The 17,173-nt window shown below is 46.8% G+C and overlaps 1 protein-coding gene across 1 annotated transcript; it reads right to left on the bottom strand.

The window, feature by feature from the left end:
- Positions 1-1,823: 1,823 nt before the first annotated feature.
- On the bottom strand, positions 1,824-13,070 carry T265_12104 (hypothetical protein; the record flags this gene model as incomplete). Its single annotated transcript, XM_009179081.1, has 8 exons — positions 1,824-2,802; positions 3,090-3,211; positions 4,211-6,373; positions 10,307-11,186; positions 11,239-11,343; positions 11,384-11,541; positions 11,583-12,519; positions 12,562-13,070. 8 exons carry the CDS (start codon positions 13,068-13,070, stop codon positions 1,824-1,826), a joined length of 5,853 nt encoding a protein of 1,950 aa, XP_009177345.1.
- Positions 13,071-17,173: the final 4,103 nt, after the last annotated feature.

Here is a 17,173-nt window from a genome sequence, read left to right as displayed (position 1 = left end):
TGTGCCGAAAAATATACAATGGTCCAACGAACTTACATTCGCTTTCAACATCACGAGCCTGACCTATTGCCCAAGCAGTTGGAGGTCGCGTCTGGCATACAGTCCTGGAAAGTGCCCTGCTTGATACAAGGAACGAAGGGAGGATTTACTACAAAGTACCCGAGTATCGCGTTGAGGTACGGTTTCTTCACGATTTTCACGGCGAAGTATTCTTACAGACTCGAGACGAAAACTGGATGTTTACAGTAAAAAAAGTTATCAGATCTGGAAAAACTCGGGCATGCGGGGCCTACCGTCCACCTGATAAGTTTCGACACGGAAGGACCTCGTAAGGCTAAGCTTTTTGGGACCAAGTGAAGTCTCCACGGCAAAGACGCGACGGGCAACCAATTAGATACACCAAGGGAACCACTGTCATTATCATTCGACTAACAACTCGAGTATGCCAGTTATCACCCGACTGGATTGGAGCAGCAAAAGAGGGCTTGCGTGAACGCAGAATCGCGATAGCAGGTGCAGACCACTTTGCAGCAAACGATGTCTATATTTTCACAGAGAACCAATTCTAAGATCAACTGTCGGACATCATCAGACCTAAATACTGGTGTTGGGTTCAGTTCAATTTGACAACCGTGTTGAGGAGTACGCAGTTTCAGGTTACCGCGGCCCGTGGAAACGAATGAAGGGCAATAGACACAGAAAACAAATAATAACAAAGACAATGAACAGGTACCTTATCCATGATCGGATTTGGTGCGAAACAACAGAGCTATGTATATACAAAGAGCAATGGACGGGTAGTTGACTGCCTAGCTGAAAATGCAATGCTCCATCAGCATTTGCATTCCTATGGACTATGATCACCAAATCCTTAATACCAAACTTCGGAATGGAGTATGCATCCAGCAGGAGTGGTTAGGCCCCAAAGCATTTGATCTTCGATCACGTCCCTTGTGATCGTTTTGGGGATATCACCAGATCTGACGAAGTCAACAAGCAAACTTCAGAAACCCGGAAATGTCGAGTTGAAAAACGTACCACTAAGGAAATCAGAGGTCGATTTACGGTGGATACGATTTCACATCTCATCCGAACGACATAAGAAAGGCCGCGAACCATTTCCCGCAAACCTCATTTCGCAAGGTATCATCAGAATCTCATGGTACCAAATAGCGAAGTAGCGTGATAAACTGCTCTGAATGCAGTTCTATGGCACGAGTACCAGCAACGGCCCGTGACAAACAGTGGAAGTACTAGAGCAAATGAAATTCTTGTTCGAAAATGTACATAGGAAATACATGAACCACGCATGGACCTAGTGCGCCTGCTTGATGAAATGATGATGATGGTCAAAAAACACATCAGCTGACACACAAAAGAATGAGTGAATGCACACAATGGAAGGAGGGGAAGAAAGGGTGTCTATACACATGTACAGGAACGAATCACAACTACGCGGCATGGATTGGAGCCCGTATGGGGAGAAAATAAAAAAACACTATTATTACGTCCTTTTCCTTTGTATATGCCAGGTCAACTAAATGTATTTACACCACAAAAGGGCCCATAAAACGAATTCGGCTGACTGATACATCATTTTCCATTACCATTTTGGTGCAGATGGGTGAAGGGGGGACTTGACACAATCATATACACATACAGCACGGTGGCTCAGAATCAGAAGAAAATCAGACGACAAAGATAACTCAAAATTATTATGCAACTCTGCTCAGGGCGATGGTAGTGGGTAGGCGCTGAGCAACAAAAGACAAGGAGTGGATGGGACTTGAACAAATGGTCTAGGAGCTTCTTTGGAAATATACCTAAATATTGCCACTTTCCTGGTAGTGCGGAGTGACAGGAAGTATGTTGGAAGAAGGGCCGAAATCTGGACGGGAGAGGGATTGCTGCGCTTGATTTGGAGGTATCATAGGGTAATGTGAAGAGGGTAAAGGAAGATTGACTGCACCACTGCTGTTGCTCTGTTGTTGTCCAGGGCCGAGCAACTGGGACAGCATGACAGACGAGGAATACTGGGGGTGTGGCTGGTGAGAACGGGTCGGACCCATAGTCATCCCAGGACCTGGAGCAAGACTTACGGAAGACAAGTTCGAGTTTCCCGGTCGAAGAAGCTGGGCTTGTGACCCATGGGGAATCATGCTTCCACCTCGAGGTAAAGGTACACCTCCCATTGGAGGAGATACGGGTAGTTGACTGGGCGGAGTGAGCTGTGATTGAGAAGGATGCGACACGACTCCCATTTGGTTAACATAACGTGATGGGGCCGGATTCAGCTGTGGCGGTTGGTGCCCGACTGGAGAGGCAGTGGGTCCAACAACCTTGGATGCTTGTTGATAGTAAGGAAATTGTGGTTGAGACCCGGGTGGCGGCGGTGGTGGAGGAGCAGGTCGGAATCGTGCATGCTGTATTGACATGGTGTTCCACTGTTGGGATTGGGGGAAAGGGAGTGATGGTTGATTCGAGACGAATCCTGCTTGAGGTGGGTGTCGAACGGACCGTGAGTTGAGAGTGGGCTGGGGAGCCGTCGAAAGTGCTTGACAAACAGAATAGCAATTGGTGGACGAGGGGACGGTCATACCACCTGGGTGCGCGACTGGTACAGTATTTGACCCAGGCCCCATTGTCAAAGGTTGCTGCTGAGCTTGAATATGTGACTGTTGCAGGAACTGCCACGCCCGGGACAGATGAGGATTCGCGTTGAGCCAACTGGAAAACTGGACAAAAAGAAGGATGGCATCGTCCATTACAGAAGGCAAAATAACCAGAGACGACAGTGTAAACCTGTAAGAAACTAGTATGCAGTTGCCTAAATTACACGAGACAAACTGGAAAACATACCACAAGGAACAGAGTTCTAGCAGTTTGCCTAAAACGGACTAAAATCAGAAGAACCAAAAAGTGATCTGAAATGCAAGCACTGGATTAAACCAATCGCTGCTCAACAGTGCACGGGTTGAAGCTAGAAAGGTGTAAGCACGAAGTGTACAGGACGGAGGTTTAGTAAACCGCGTGCGCATCTGTTATCATTTGTGAGGCTGAACTTTTGGAGACCTGAATCCACTGCTTACCTGCTGAAATTGTTCCACAGCGAAACCAGCCTCCTAAGGAGCACCTTACCGGCAAGTCCTTTGGCCCCTGAGAAAGGGATTGAACTTGATTTGCTTTCACATGGCATCCTTTGAGATGGAAACTAATGTGCAAGGTCCAGCAGCAAACTCCTAAGGGAAGAGTAGCGAGTTCGATCCGATGAATTCGGTCGTGTGGTGTAAACACTGCACCATCTTCTTGTTATAGTTTTTCGACGGCACATTCACCGCTTGTTGTTCTTATTATATATCCGAGTATGTAGCCAGGAATAAAGTATGGTATACAGGCGGGAGCTATTGCTTTGAGTTTGTGTTGTGTCACTGATGACTTGGCCACGACCGAGTGGGAAGGTACTTTACCGTTGAAGTTACACGCGCTTAAGCATGTGGAGTGCGTCAATTGACAAAAACAGTTCTCCCAACGCTAAAAAAACAATGCAAATTACCTCAAAGCAACACACCAGGATCTAGGCTGAATTCCGAGTATCGGGCTCATCTTGATTCACTTCGAAAGGTAGCAAGCATAATAGAATGCAACTCTACCAACAACACATGAAGCGTAAATCGCGAAGAGTCAGAACGAGACATGTGAAATTCACACGCACCGATTAAGCACGGTGCAGTGGGAAACAATCGAGATAAATGTATAAAAAACGAACAGAAGTCACGTGGTCAGTTAATCAATGCCGAAAACCTGCAAGTCAGATGTGAACTGTGCGAAAGTATAGATGCAACGGAACGAAAAGACGCTAAATGACAAGTGGAAACACGTCTCTCGGATGACATGGATAGTAGAGTGAGAGTAATAAGGCTCCCAAGACACAAAATAAAAGGAAACTTGAGTAAAAAATTCGGAGTATCAGTCGAGGCTTCATACGAGCAGGCGATATGAATTGGTAAAAATGATCGGCGCCTTTTGGGGTACAGGTGCCGTGCAACCCGAAAGATGCTGGCAGGTTGCCCGAGCCTGGACAATAGCAAACGAAAAAAGTAAAAATCAAACTCGTACCATTGGTTTTCCGGCCACTAGCTCTGCACCTTAAATGCTAAGCTATCTTGAGATCGGGAACATGAATCAGTAAGTGAGAAGAGTAGAAACTTACGTCAGACATGAGAGCTCCACGCTGGCGCATTTCATTGTAGGTTTGTTTCACTAGCTGGACATCTTCCATAGACACGGTGCCGCCAGAACCCAGTGGTGGAGTTAGACAAGGATGCGGTGTGGAGGGTAATGGGGCTGGTATCGTTCGAGCGACAGTGACATTCGGTGCACAAGGGCTACTTGGTCCACGTGTTTGAGGGATCGGGTTGTACATGTTAGGATTTGAACCAACATTAGGATTGGGTTGAGGCGGCCGCCAACTGGAATTTGCTGTGCTAATGCCCGCAGGATATTGTGTGGGTGCAGGTAGACCAGGATGTTGGATTTCACTGAGCGATCCACATGAGGAATGTCGCTGAGATGCAAGTTGTGACGGTTGCTTGGGGTGAGAGGAATGTTGGCCCTCGGTGCAGACTCGAGGTGGGATCGATACGCCGGACTGAACATACGTTTGGTTATCTGTACCTGTTGCAGGTTGCGCGGCATAAAACTGTTGATACCGTGGTGAAAGAGGGGCATTGTATTGTGATGAACCGGATGATTGTCGTATCAGTTGCGGGTGTCCACTGGGCAGAGACGGCTGAGGACTTGGACCAGAATTAAACTGAACCGACTGTGGCCGATCCAGTTGATGGGATCTCGATTGATGCATCATTCCACCAGGTGGCAGCACGACAGACTGACTCCGATGGAGCGATTGGTAGGCGTAGGCCGGAGAGCTACCGACGTCACCTTTCATCACGTCCGGGGAATCCATGCAACCGCCAACGGTCTGATGGACGGCAGAATTATAGGGACTTGCGGATGAATATGTGGCCGAACCCATGTGCTGAGGTGAAGTCAGCGATGGTGAGGATGGGACTGTTGAGTTGCTGGCAACCTGTTTCGGGTAGGCATGCTGCACAGAACCAAGAGAACTGGACGACTGGTAGAACGAGGGTTGCTGTTGCGGTGACGGCAGTGACGCTGATGTTCTGGATAGTGGGGACGTCATCGCAGGGAAAGACGTAGTAGCTGGACCAGTTGGGTTAGGACCGTATGGAGACAACTGCGTTGATGTTGACACGGGAGAAGACACAGAGTCCGAAGCAGACGGCGGTTGATGCTGCGGCTGTGGAGTCTGTCCCGATGGGTCAGATTGCTGGCTGGATGCCATGCTATTGTATCGTTGCATAGTTGCCATGCGTCTGCGTAACATCTGAGTTTGCTCTAGGCGCTGTTGCTTTTGCTGCTGTTTCATCTTGGCTTTCCATTTGGGACAGAGCGGAACGGGGCATTTCAGCTCTTGGCAGGTCTTTGAATGATAGTAACAGAGGAACGATAAAGAGCGGCAAACGTTACACTGATTACGCGCAGCGGCCGCATGGACGCGGAAGTGTTGCACGTTCGATTTCATCGTCTTGCAGGCAAATACGCGGCAATTTGCATCGCGACAAGAACACCCATGACCCAGAGCTTTCACTAGACGACTGAGCTTATCACGACCGGATTCCTGTACAGCGGCAGCTTCGCTATCCACGTCCGAATGCTTAGTACCATCGTCCAGGCCCAAACCAATCTGAACCATAGGATGAGGATGCTTTTCTGTTTCATAACACCGGGGACAGAGATCGTATTCGACGCACTGTCTGCAGTGCCAAGGAGTCTCCAGTTGTACGTTACACACGTTGCATGTGTACATAAGTGGTTGTCGGTTCTCAGTGTGAAGCTCATACAACATTACTAAAGTGGAATACTTGGCTCGGCGAACAGAAGAAAACTCTAGGTGTTTCTCGCGTGCGCGCTCCAGGAAAGCACCCCGACATTCCATTAGGTCTGAGTTAATGAGCGGGTCAAGATCCTTGATTGCAGGAAGAGAGGAAACCGAATTTTGCGGATGCAGACGAATAACGAAGAAATTTTCTTTGTGCTTTTCCATGATCTCGTATACCCTTCGGGCAACTTCGCTGGACGCATCCGCGGAATTTCCACCGTTGAGCCGCTTTCGTTTACCCGACAGGGATAGCGATGCGTTGCGCTTCATCTTCCGTTTCTTTGCTTTCTTTTTACCAGGGTTTTTCTCATTCTCACGCGTTTGCAGATTCTCCTTCGTCTCGTCGTCGTCATCGTCACGGGCAAGTGCTTCTTGCTCGCGTTTCCGTTTCGCATCCTCTTCATCCATTTCCTTGAAAAAAGATAATAATATCAATCAGCACCAAAAATCTAATGAGACGCATGAGGATGTCAAACCTATGCCACTGAGCGGAAAAAAGGACGACAATTCGCGAGGTATAAATAAGGAGCCAGGTGGACAAATCAACCTTTTCTACAAACCGCAATCCACTGCCGTCACAGGAAAATGGGATGTTCCAGGTTCCTGAATTAGCCAGTGAAGTGGATGTTTTTAAGGCGTAACAGACTACTTACCGAAAGCAAATAACACTAATTCCCTCTACAAGAAAGATCAAGTGAGAAGTTTGACCGAAAATCGCAGTAGCACATAATGGACTGCTTAGGCAAGACCAATACGGTCCGGATATACTAGTCGACCATCACTTTGACACCGGTCACAACGGCACGTACGGGATCTTGCGAACAGTTTTAACATCGCATTCGTCGGCATCATATATTCGTCACCCACATCAGGTTTCCCTTATCACATTGCCCACAAGATCGTAATCGCCTCAGCAGCAGTATCACAATGATATTAACCTAGAATTTAGGCTCTGGCAAAAATCGGTCCCTCACTGGGCTTTTGGATATAGAAGGAAGTAGACTTTTCTTAGTCACTAAGAAAAGCGACTAGTAACGGAAGGCAAAGTATTAATGTTCGATTGTTGGATGATTCACGATGACCGCCATTAAACGAGCAAAAATGCACATTCGAAAACACACCAGTCTCTGACCCCAACCCACTCGGAGTGAGCAGACCTTTGCGATGTGGTTCGACTGTGCAAAGTGAGTACAGCGGCCAATATCGACTGCTGGCGTTACACATGATCAGGCTAGCTAAAAGACTACACAGGGTAGTTATTATAATAAAATGCCACGGGACTTGGCTGTCCTTCGTCACTAATTCACCAAGCTGCTTAAGATCACAAAAGAAATTCGTTGAAATTAATAGCAATCGAAGCCGAGTCAGAAGTAATTTGTAATTTGGTGGAGCATAAAGGAGCTAAACAATCGGATCTGCACTGAAGCTAATCAAGCTTGGTGTAAGCGGAGAAAACCGATTTACTTGACTTCGTTATAATGTCATCATCATCTAAGGTCACTTTAGCAAAAAAAATTAGCAGGGAGATCTGGTGAAGGCAAACTGTGTTGTAACTGTCCCTCTCCGGGGCAAGTCCTCCTGAGAACAATCACATTTTTGTCGCTTAATGAGGTTTTATTGCTTCTATAAGAATAGACTATTTTCCGTCAGTTCTTGAAAAAAAAGAACTGTATTATTACTCAACCGTTCAAATTAACGTAACTTACATGTGGTTGTGCGAAAAGAACCCTTCGAGGAAGTCGGTTGACTGGCATACGCAGCACGTCACCAAGCCAGTGCAACTGATGCAGTGTGATCAGTCCATCTATCGAGAGTGAGTTATTTCTTCCAAATACCATTCGACGTACTTCGGCATTGCTGATCCGGTGTTCCCACCAGATTCGGTGCTCCCTCCAGACATCGATGGTCAAACACAGAAAGCCTTTTGACGTCAGCGCGCAACGGCCATGTTTCTGACCCGTATAGTAACATGGAGCGCGCCGCAGCATTGTAAATTTAATCACTGGCGGATAAGCTGTCACGCCTACGCCACAGGTGACGCAGGTTCGCAAAAACTGCTCTGGCCTTCCCAGTCCGGATCGAATTATCATCTTTCGCGAGACCACCGTGACTGATACAGCCGCCCAGGTAAACAAACCTGTCTACTACCTCAATCGGTTCATCCGCAAGCATGAGGCTAGGGTTCGAGCCCACGCGATCTTGCAGTAGCACTTCACACTTTGCAGTTGTGAACCGCATGCCAAACTGTGAGGCGGAATTGTTTAGATGGACCAAGTGGTGAGAGCACGAATTTACTGACCGGAAGGTCCGTGGTTCGAGCCCGACCCCTGCCTCTCGACTTCCCCTGTCTAGGCTTGGGTAACCTGGCAGTATCCCAACCCTCGTGCCTCCTCCGTGCGGCATGGCAGCCAGGAACCGAAAGGGTGCTGCAGCTGAATGATTTATTTATTTATTTTTATCTGACCACAGCGTCAGATCCAGATAGAGCGACGTCGTCTGCGCACTCGACATCTGTGAGCGAACGCCCCGGGAGCACTTCGACTCCACAGGCCTTAGAGGCTGATAGTGAGTACTCCATGATCGTATCAATGACGAAGTTGAAGAGGAAAGGTAAAAGAGGAGAGCCCTGTCTGACACCACTTGATGTGGTGAACTCAGAAGAGAGCTCAAGGAGGACACCTTTGCTTCGCAGACAATGCCATAGTACCTGACGGTCCACGGAGTCAAAGGCAGCTTTCAGATCAAGAAACACAACCATTGTTGGTTGCTGGGAGCAGTGTCGCTGCTCCAGATTTGTCGGAGGGTGAAGATATGATCGATGCATCCTCTTGCAGGACGAAACCCAGCTTCGTTTTCACGGACCTGTCTCTCCCTGAGTTCAGTCAACCTTCGAAGAAGACCAGAGAGCACCTTCGATGCTGTAGCTAATAGGCTGGTGCCACGGTGGTTTTTACACAGCATCTGCGTACCCTTTTTGAAGATAGGAATAACTGTCGAAATGCCCCATTCTGCAGGCACCTTCTCTTCGTTCCACATAGCACCAATAAGCTTTGTCAGATGGATCTCCGGGTGTTTGAAAGCGCAAAGCAGATGCGCCCCGGTCATTCACTTGGAAATAAGGCGGAAACTGAACAAAGGTCTAGGGTCTCAAGAACACACGCCTCAAAAGTTTATGTGAAATATGTGTCAGATACTCTATTTCTATCTCCAGCGTTGTGCGTTACTTTGGCCACAAAATACGTTTTGCCTGTTCGACGACCGGTCTGGAGATCCTTCATGTGCTTGATCATTCGTTTATAATTAAGATCTCTTTATTCTATCGTGGGTTACGGTTAATTGCAGATGAACATTTCAAGGGCTTGATATCATCCGCACCATACGCGGGCTGCTGCATTTTTGCTAAAAATTCTGTTGTTCATAACAAATCTTGAAGACTTTGGTGTGTACATTCAGTTGAAAGCGTAGAGATGGGAAATTCGGGCTCAGTTATACATTCACCCCACCCTAGTACAAAAATTAGTAATTAATGCCTATCACAGTGATGCTTCTAAAAGGAATTCTCTGCAAGAGTTAGGTTGGTGCCGTACGCTGGAATACATATCGCTGTCAGTAGTTTGAACGGTCGGGTAGAAGTTCAATGGTGACGAAACTCTTAGTGTTCGAACGGAGTCCCCGCAACCAATAATCATCAGATTCGTAATCTTAAGACCCGAAAAAGAAATTGCAACTGATTTGGCCCTACCAAAAATCACAGGGTCCACAACGAAATTGGACATTACCTCTGCCTACAGCGACCGACAACACGAACCACCATATTCCCTCGGATGTCTGATGCACATCAATGAGCTCGCTCTGTCTGTACGGCAGCACATGCACCCGATATGGCAAAAGTTTAAGACAGGGATGGTCCGAATCCAACACTTGACCATTGAGTGATTCTAGACTTGAAATACTTTACAGTACATGACCTTCCCGCCCGCAAAGGTGGTGGTATACCGAAATGTCGGCATACTGCAAGAACGTATATTGATTTGCACTCCTGTCGAAGTGTACTGGATAGATAATGTACCTATTGATCTGTCCTCAGCATGATTCGAAACAACAGCCTTGGATCAGTCATGAAATTCAGGTTGTTGAATAGGGACCCTGCTGTAAAACGCACGTTCCGCCGATTGGTAAACAGTATTTTTCAGTTCTCTACAAACAAACCACTATCTGGCGAGGCGTTCACGAAAACTGTTCTCACTTGCGAGTGTAGCAAGTGCAGCACTTAACAAAGTTCAGTTACTTCTGAAGTGAGAAATACCAACGATGTGAGACAAGTTGCTTACACTTTGTACTCACCTTGAATAATTCTTCCAGCGTATTTGGCCAGAAATCACCTTCAAAGTATGCCAGTTCTGTGGGTGAAACCAGCCCAGATTCGCAAGCCTCCTGGCATATATCCTTATAATCAACCACAATCCGTTCTAGCAGTGCCTTCTTGAGCATCTTCTGATACCATTCTTGGAGTCGCTTGGGTTTAGGGATTTTTTGGTCTGTAGGATGCATGTGAAAGATATAATCATCGCCTTCACTTGGTGGACAGGCCCAAATATGGGCCACCGCGTAGCCCAACAACTTAGCGTAGTGAATATAACCAACCAGAATTTCATGATACACGTCAGTCCGATATTGCTTGGGACGGAAGAAATAAACTGAATCCAGATAGGCCAAGTAAACTCGTCGAGTATTTGGCGGAGGGCATTCTGATCCGTACTCCTGCACATGCAACCCGAAGAAACAAACCTCTTGCCCATCGATTTCTTGGAAGGCGAATATAGCTTTGACACGATAGGGGAACGACTCAGGCATATCACCCGTCTCACAAAACCTAGATTTCATACCAGGCTTCACTTCTACGGTTTTATCGGCTGAGGCTAAGACTCGGATGATTACATCGCTTGCATCGGTCCCTTTCTTCTTTAGAAAGTCGTTGACGCGCTTCTCCAAAAAGTTGCTCAGTCGGCAAGTGGGCAATTTTCGTGCAGTGTAGCGATTCTCTGGACGCTTTAAACCATAATCTCTCATACAGCGGTTACAAACAAATCCCTCAGGCCAAACCTCATCTGCATGAATCGCACAAACTCTATGCCATTTGCGACCACACTTTTTACAAAATACAAACGGCTCCTTTTCCTTCCTGTCGTTTTTACACTTTTCCATCAGATTCTTTTGGACGGTTCTGTAACAAAAAGATTATTAGTTGGACACGAGCAAACAAAACGACCACATACACAACGGTGGAAGACTCGCTATCCAGACGAATTTCATCGCCAGCTTCATTGTAGCACCTCTCACAGACGGTGTACTTTTGTTCTAACAAACCTGGTGTTTGGTCACTGAAGAAGAGTAAATGTAGATAAGAATAACCAAACGTACTCGTTTTTGTACACATAGTACACAGCATCACGCTGGATAGTGCAAAATTTTGGAGTCAGACAAGTCAACGGAGGCGGCAAATAGTAATATTCGCGTCCACAACAAAATCCAAGCTGTTGCATTACGGGATCTATCGTAGTCTCGAAAAATTCGGCCAACTAATAAGTGAAATAAGCGGGTAGATAAATAGGTATCATACCTTTGTGCAAGTTTTGTACACCTTGGAAGTCTTTTTATTGTAGAGCCAAGCATTGTTGAACATCAACCAGAAGTCATCCACTACACTCCATGGATCTTTGTATTCCCGGTTTTCCAGCTTTTTGCGGATTGTCGAGAGGTCCATCGGATGGGTAATGATTTGGGGATAGTCATAAATTTCCAAACTTTCCCAATCGACGGGCTGAAGAAAGGGCTCGGCGTCTTTCTCCTTACTGATTCTGTCCACGACTGGTAAGAAGTAGCGTTGCAACTCATTCGGATACCATACGGCACGGTTAGAGGCCTCACGGAGTGGCTGTTGACCTGCATCCGACTTCAGTTCGTCAGAAGGCTTGACATCAGATGACATGGTTACATCGGAGTTTACGTCGCCATCTCTGGGAGATCGCGTGGTGGGCGCCGTTGCTGGCTGCGTGGTGTCGATGGAAGAGCTTTTTATTTCGGCGGACGGCGTATTGGTTGGTGGTTCACAGCAGTCTTGATTTACCTGCTGTGAAGCCACCGTATCCATCGAGACAGACTTTACAAAGCTAGTCGCTGAAGAGGACGCAGGAGAACTGCGCGATTCTTCCACCGGTGTGGCATCCTCACGTTTACACACCACCTCTGACCCATCACAAACTCGATCTGGTTCTGTGCTCTCTGATGACCGTCCGGAGTGTGCCTCGCTTTTTATATTGCTCTCCTCATTGCTGGGTTCCAAAGGACGAGCACCACGAAGCCTCCGTTGTTCCTTGAGTTCGGAGTGGATACTCTGGTAGCGAGCGGTCAATGCAGCATAGTACTCTTCTGCAGTTTTTGATTTCATAAATATATCTTTCTCCATTCGTTTTAGATGATCAAGAAATTGTTGCATTCTAGGATCGTTGTAAGCGGTGGAGTTAGCAGCTGGGAATATTGATAAAGAGACATTGACACTAAAATGCAAGGTTTAGTCGGAAAAATGAGGAAAAACTTACAATTTTTTCATCGCATCTTTACGCTGTTCATCGGTTAAAGGAAAACTGTTACGATTGTTGCGACCAATTTCACCATTCAGTGCTGGTGATGATGAACATGGAGTAGGGGTCACTTCATAGTGTGGTGATGGGTTTTTTATTCCGTTCACTGTGGTGGTATCGGGTTTTGATCCAGAAGACACGAAGTTGCAGACCGGCCCGTTCTGATATTCTGTTCCTGGATGCGACGGCATATCCGCTTTGATGAGCGGTCTCTTTACCGCAGTGCAAACATCACAAGACCAAGCACTACATACGTTGAAATGTCGGAGGATACGCTTGGACGAACGGCAGTGTGCTACACTACAACCATCTTCATGAAGGCATTTGTCCATATGGTCCAGCACTTGCCGCATAAGCATGCAGTGTCGGATATTGCATGTCAAGGTGAGCCCATCGTTCTCCAAACGTCGACAACGTTCGGCGTGCAAAAGTAGCGCTAGCTGGCGCTGCATTAACACACAGTTCATGGAGGTCGAGTCATTCTGGAACTTTTCCATGATGGGAGTAACCTTAACCTCAACAGCGGAGCATTGCATAGTCAGGAAGAAGATCCTAATTAAAAAAAAATAGATGGAATCAGCTGGGATGCATGAGGTAATTCACACACACGTATTGAATCATTAATGTGGAGGTTCCAGAAAACATCAGCGAACCGGATGGGGGCTCATAGTGATGGCGTGATAGTGACGTCTCCGTCACTACACAGGACAAAACAGAAAACCGTACGTATTCATTATGCGATTGTAATAACAGTATATCCTCAGCTTGGGTCTCGGTTTGGACCTTTCCCGTCACAACCACCAACAAAGGTGTACGTGTATTACCGCTCAAAACCAGGTCAAAAGCACATGTACAGAGCACCGTACATAACGTGCATGCAGCAACAATGTTATGGAAATCCTCACGCGTTCAGGATGCACCTTTGACAACCGGCATTCGGCGAATGTTGGATCATGAGTGGCTGTTGGGCCCACACTTTCGACCAACCACAGCTCACCTTGATGACGGGCCCGGTCTCCTGGCCAATCGCGTGCGGGATGGGCTTGTTGCCCGTAGCAGCGCCTAAATACGGGAGATAAAGGACGATTGGCGCGGGATTCCGCCTAACAGTGATAAGGAGTGTCAAAACGGGACGGTTGGTACCTCAATTACTGGCACCCGAATTGTGTACATTATGGTGCAAGCTATTGCGGTAACAATCTTCCGCAAGTACAAATTGCCACCTTAACGTGATGGTCGGGCTTGAATGTTGCGATAATCCTGCTGGTTAAAATGGATAGAACTCTGATACACAGACTCCAACCCTCTGGTGCTCGCCTACCACAAGCATTCTGAGGCCCTGAACCTCTAAGCGATCAAACAATCTGGTATTAAAACGACAGCACGAATGCTACTGACAATTAGTTACTGAAGGGTGGACCGCACCAATAACACCCAAACTCTTTTACGACCCTCTGCGAAGTCACACGTTGTTAACCACGCAGTTTGCACAATTCCGAAGGAGGCATGGGGAACATCTGTCCCGGTGGACGATGTTTCAGCATGCTACGCATGCTGACGCCACTGGTCCGAGTAGCGTAGGACAAACACATCTTATAGACGAGGATCTTCCAAAGATCCAAACACGGAAACGTCAAGGATTTAGGCTGATTGTCCCTACCTGGTACATAGAATGTGCATTCAAGAAACCCAAAAAATACGCTCTGGATTGTTTTCTACGAGTAAATGACATTCCAACTTTGGGATATCACACACACGTCGTCTGTCCCTTGAGAAGTTCTCGCAACATGATGCGAGGTGGACTTACTGAAACGACCTACTGAAGTTTCGCCCCAAGAATTCACCTTTCGATGTCGGCTCCTGGTGGAAAGCACTATCCACAACCCTATAAGATGCTAGATGCTTTGTTTGTGGAGCGGCACGACAAACTAGATTTGAGGATTGGATCTCGACCAGCAGTATAGTTATTCAAATCTCGCACACGTATTCCTAATCGAAAGTATAACTCCATGGACTGACCAATAGGTGAAACGGAGTGTCTGTGCGGATCGAAGCTTGATGGGTCCAGCAATCTGAAGAGATAGAAAGATCGAGAAACTACAGGAATGCGCGTACACTGTCACAGTTAAAAACGGCTTGCTCATCTTAAGAAACAGGAACGCCTGATTCGTCGAACTGCACTTTTTTGACTACATCCAGCTGCTCATTTGGATCACTGGCCCGCAACAGTCCTAGACAATAAACATGCAACCTCCGACAGCTTCATAAATGACTGTTGACCCCAGGCGTCAACGAGCTACTGACCACGATTAACTCTTAGCCACTCTGTTTGAAGATGTGGATGAAATCCTTAGTCGATGCTTAACTCACTCACCACCGTCCAAACCAACCTTCTGGTGCCCATTTTCGGGAAAGTGAGAGATAGGGATTAGCCTGACCTCCGTCGTAATTAGACTCTTGCCTAAGTCTTAAGATGGCACGTGTAAACGGTACAGGAGAATAACAAGTTTGATATCGACCAGGAAGGGATTATGTTGACCACATCTCCAAAGTTGGTTAAGTGCGAAGATAACGATGTGTATAGACACTGCAATCTTATTGTTCCCCGACTTAAAGGACACATTCGACCTTACGGATCTGTACGGTCTTTTTCAACACGCTTGTTGGATGATACCTTGGAAGTTTAGGAACGCAATCCGGTTCTTGTATTCACATAACTCCGGGCGTGAATGTGGTGGTCTCTGAAGGCCTCTCTATAAAAAGCGGTGTCCAACAGGGATGTCCACTATCCTCATCTTCATTGTCGGTAGAGTCTTCGAAATCCCGGACTTCAAATCGTTGCTGGAGAGAATCATGCCAAGGCCGACAAACAACATCGTCCTCACCCTTGATGAGGAACACAAGGCACAAAAACGTTGAATACCCTGATCACCACATCACCCTTCAGAGTGAGTTGCGCCTTCTAAGTTCGGAAGGTGCAGTCTATAAACGTTGTGTTTGCAATTCAAGGAGCACTGGAGGTTGTGGGAAGATCCAAATACCTCGATGGACGTTTTCGCTTTGACAAGTGTCTGATGAAGGCAATGAAGGGATCACGAAGTTTGGAATCACGTTTGCCGAGTTGCGTCATTGGCGTACAAAAGTCACACATACATTCGCGTTCGTCCCATTAACTCGCCAATCCCGAAATAGAATAAAGAAAGAGTAACCATATCAGACCTTTTGTAGAAAACCTGTTGGAAAGTTTCTCATAAAATTTCACGCGTCGAGAAGTCTCAAAACACGGAAACTTATCATGTTTATAAGCTTCCGGGTATTCCAGGTTGAGCAAGTGTGTTGTGGGAACATATATCAGTGTCAGACGCATCTTGGACATCTAAGACCATAAGTCACTTATACGTACACTGTTGTTCTAGCACATGACGGAACGTGATATGGTCAGCATAACTAGGTGAAATTTCGTTTGCTGCTTTCAAGTAGGTGCTTCACAGCCCCCCATCAGGCGACGAAAGGCATCATCATCATCAACTTCATTATCATCATCATCAAAGACACCATTATCAGTGTTGGCACTGATCACTGCGACGGTCAGCATAACTAGGTGAAATTTCGTTTGCTGCTTTCAAGTAGGTGCTTCACAGCCCCCCATCAGGCGACGAAAGGCATCATCATCATCAACTTCATTATCATCATCATCAAAGACACCATTATCAGTGTTGGCACTGATGCTTCACTGCGACGAAAGGCAAGTGACGCCAATCGCCGAATTACAATCAAGCTGATGCAAATTTGATTATCGCACACAAGATACCGAAACATTCCAACAGCATTTAAACTAACACAGATGAGTTGCGCTCAGGAAAAACGCCAGTAGCAGACTTGCAGTCTTTTACGAGCCCCAGCTAATGCATTCCCAAGCAACAGGAACTTTAGACAGTTATGATACGCCAACTATGTGCCACACCCTATGCAACACGTGCAACAATGCCGTGGATACCAGGAATCCAGGCAAGAAAATCTCATTACACTAGAGTTGACAGTTTCCTCTAAGCGAAACTTGCGAGGAGAACGAAGACAATTGGTAAACATAGATGACATGCATGGTTCGGAAATTTTAACTAGACAGGCTTTATGTGCTAACGTAGAGACTATATTTCATTAACAAGCACTCACCCACAGACCAGAAACAGCCTATGCGGGCCTTCCTGCGAAGGCACCTGTGTTCTGATATGCTTGAAGTCTCCGAAACAGCGGCCAAATCTCATTGCCTACATCCCGACCTAAAGCTGCAGTGGTAGGGCTTCCGTGCCGGAAAGATCCTGCAGGCTATACTGACTGAAATTCAGATTTTGCAATGCCAGGAAAGTCAATGGGAAGCGGCCGACGGAGAACAGCGAGTCACTTGTATCAGAAAGTTGAATTAGAGGCTACGGCAAAGTCCCCGAACAAAACCTTACGTCCTCTCACTTGTGGGTCAGACTTGAGTCAAAGGAACAGGATGGGATACCTCAATCAGTCCCCTCTTTATCTTGGGCAACCAGTGTCATGAACAGTCTTTGTGCTCACATTA

The sequence above is a fragment of the Opisthorchis viverrini genome (assembly GCF_000715545.1).
Source record: "Opisthorchis viverrini unplaced genomic scaffold scaffold4007, whole genome shotgun sequence".
Taxonomy (NCBI): Eukaryota; Metazoa; Platyhelminthes; class Trematoda; order Opisthorchiida; family Opisthorchiidae; genus Opisthorchis; species Opisthorchis viverrini.
This window is presented reverse-complemented; position numbering and strand designations above follow the sequence as displayed.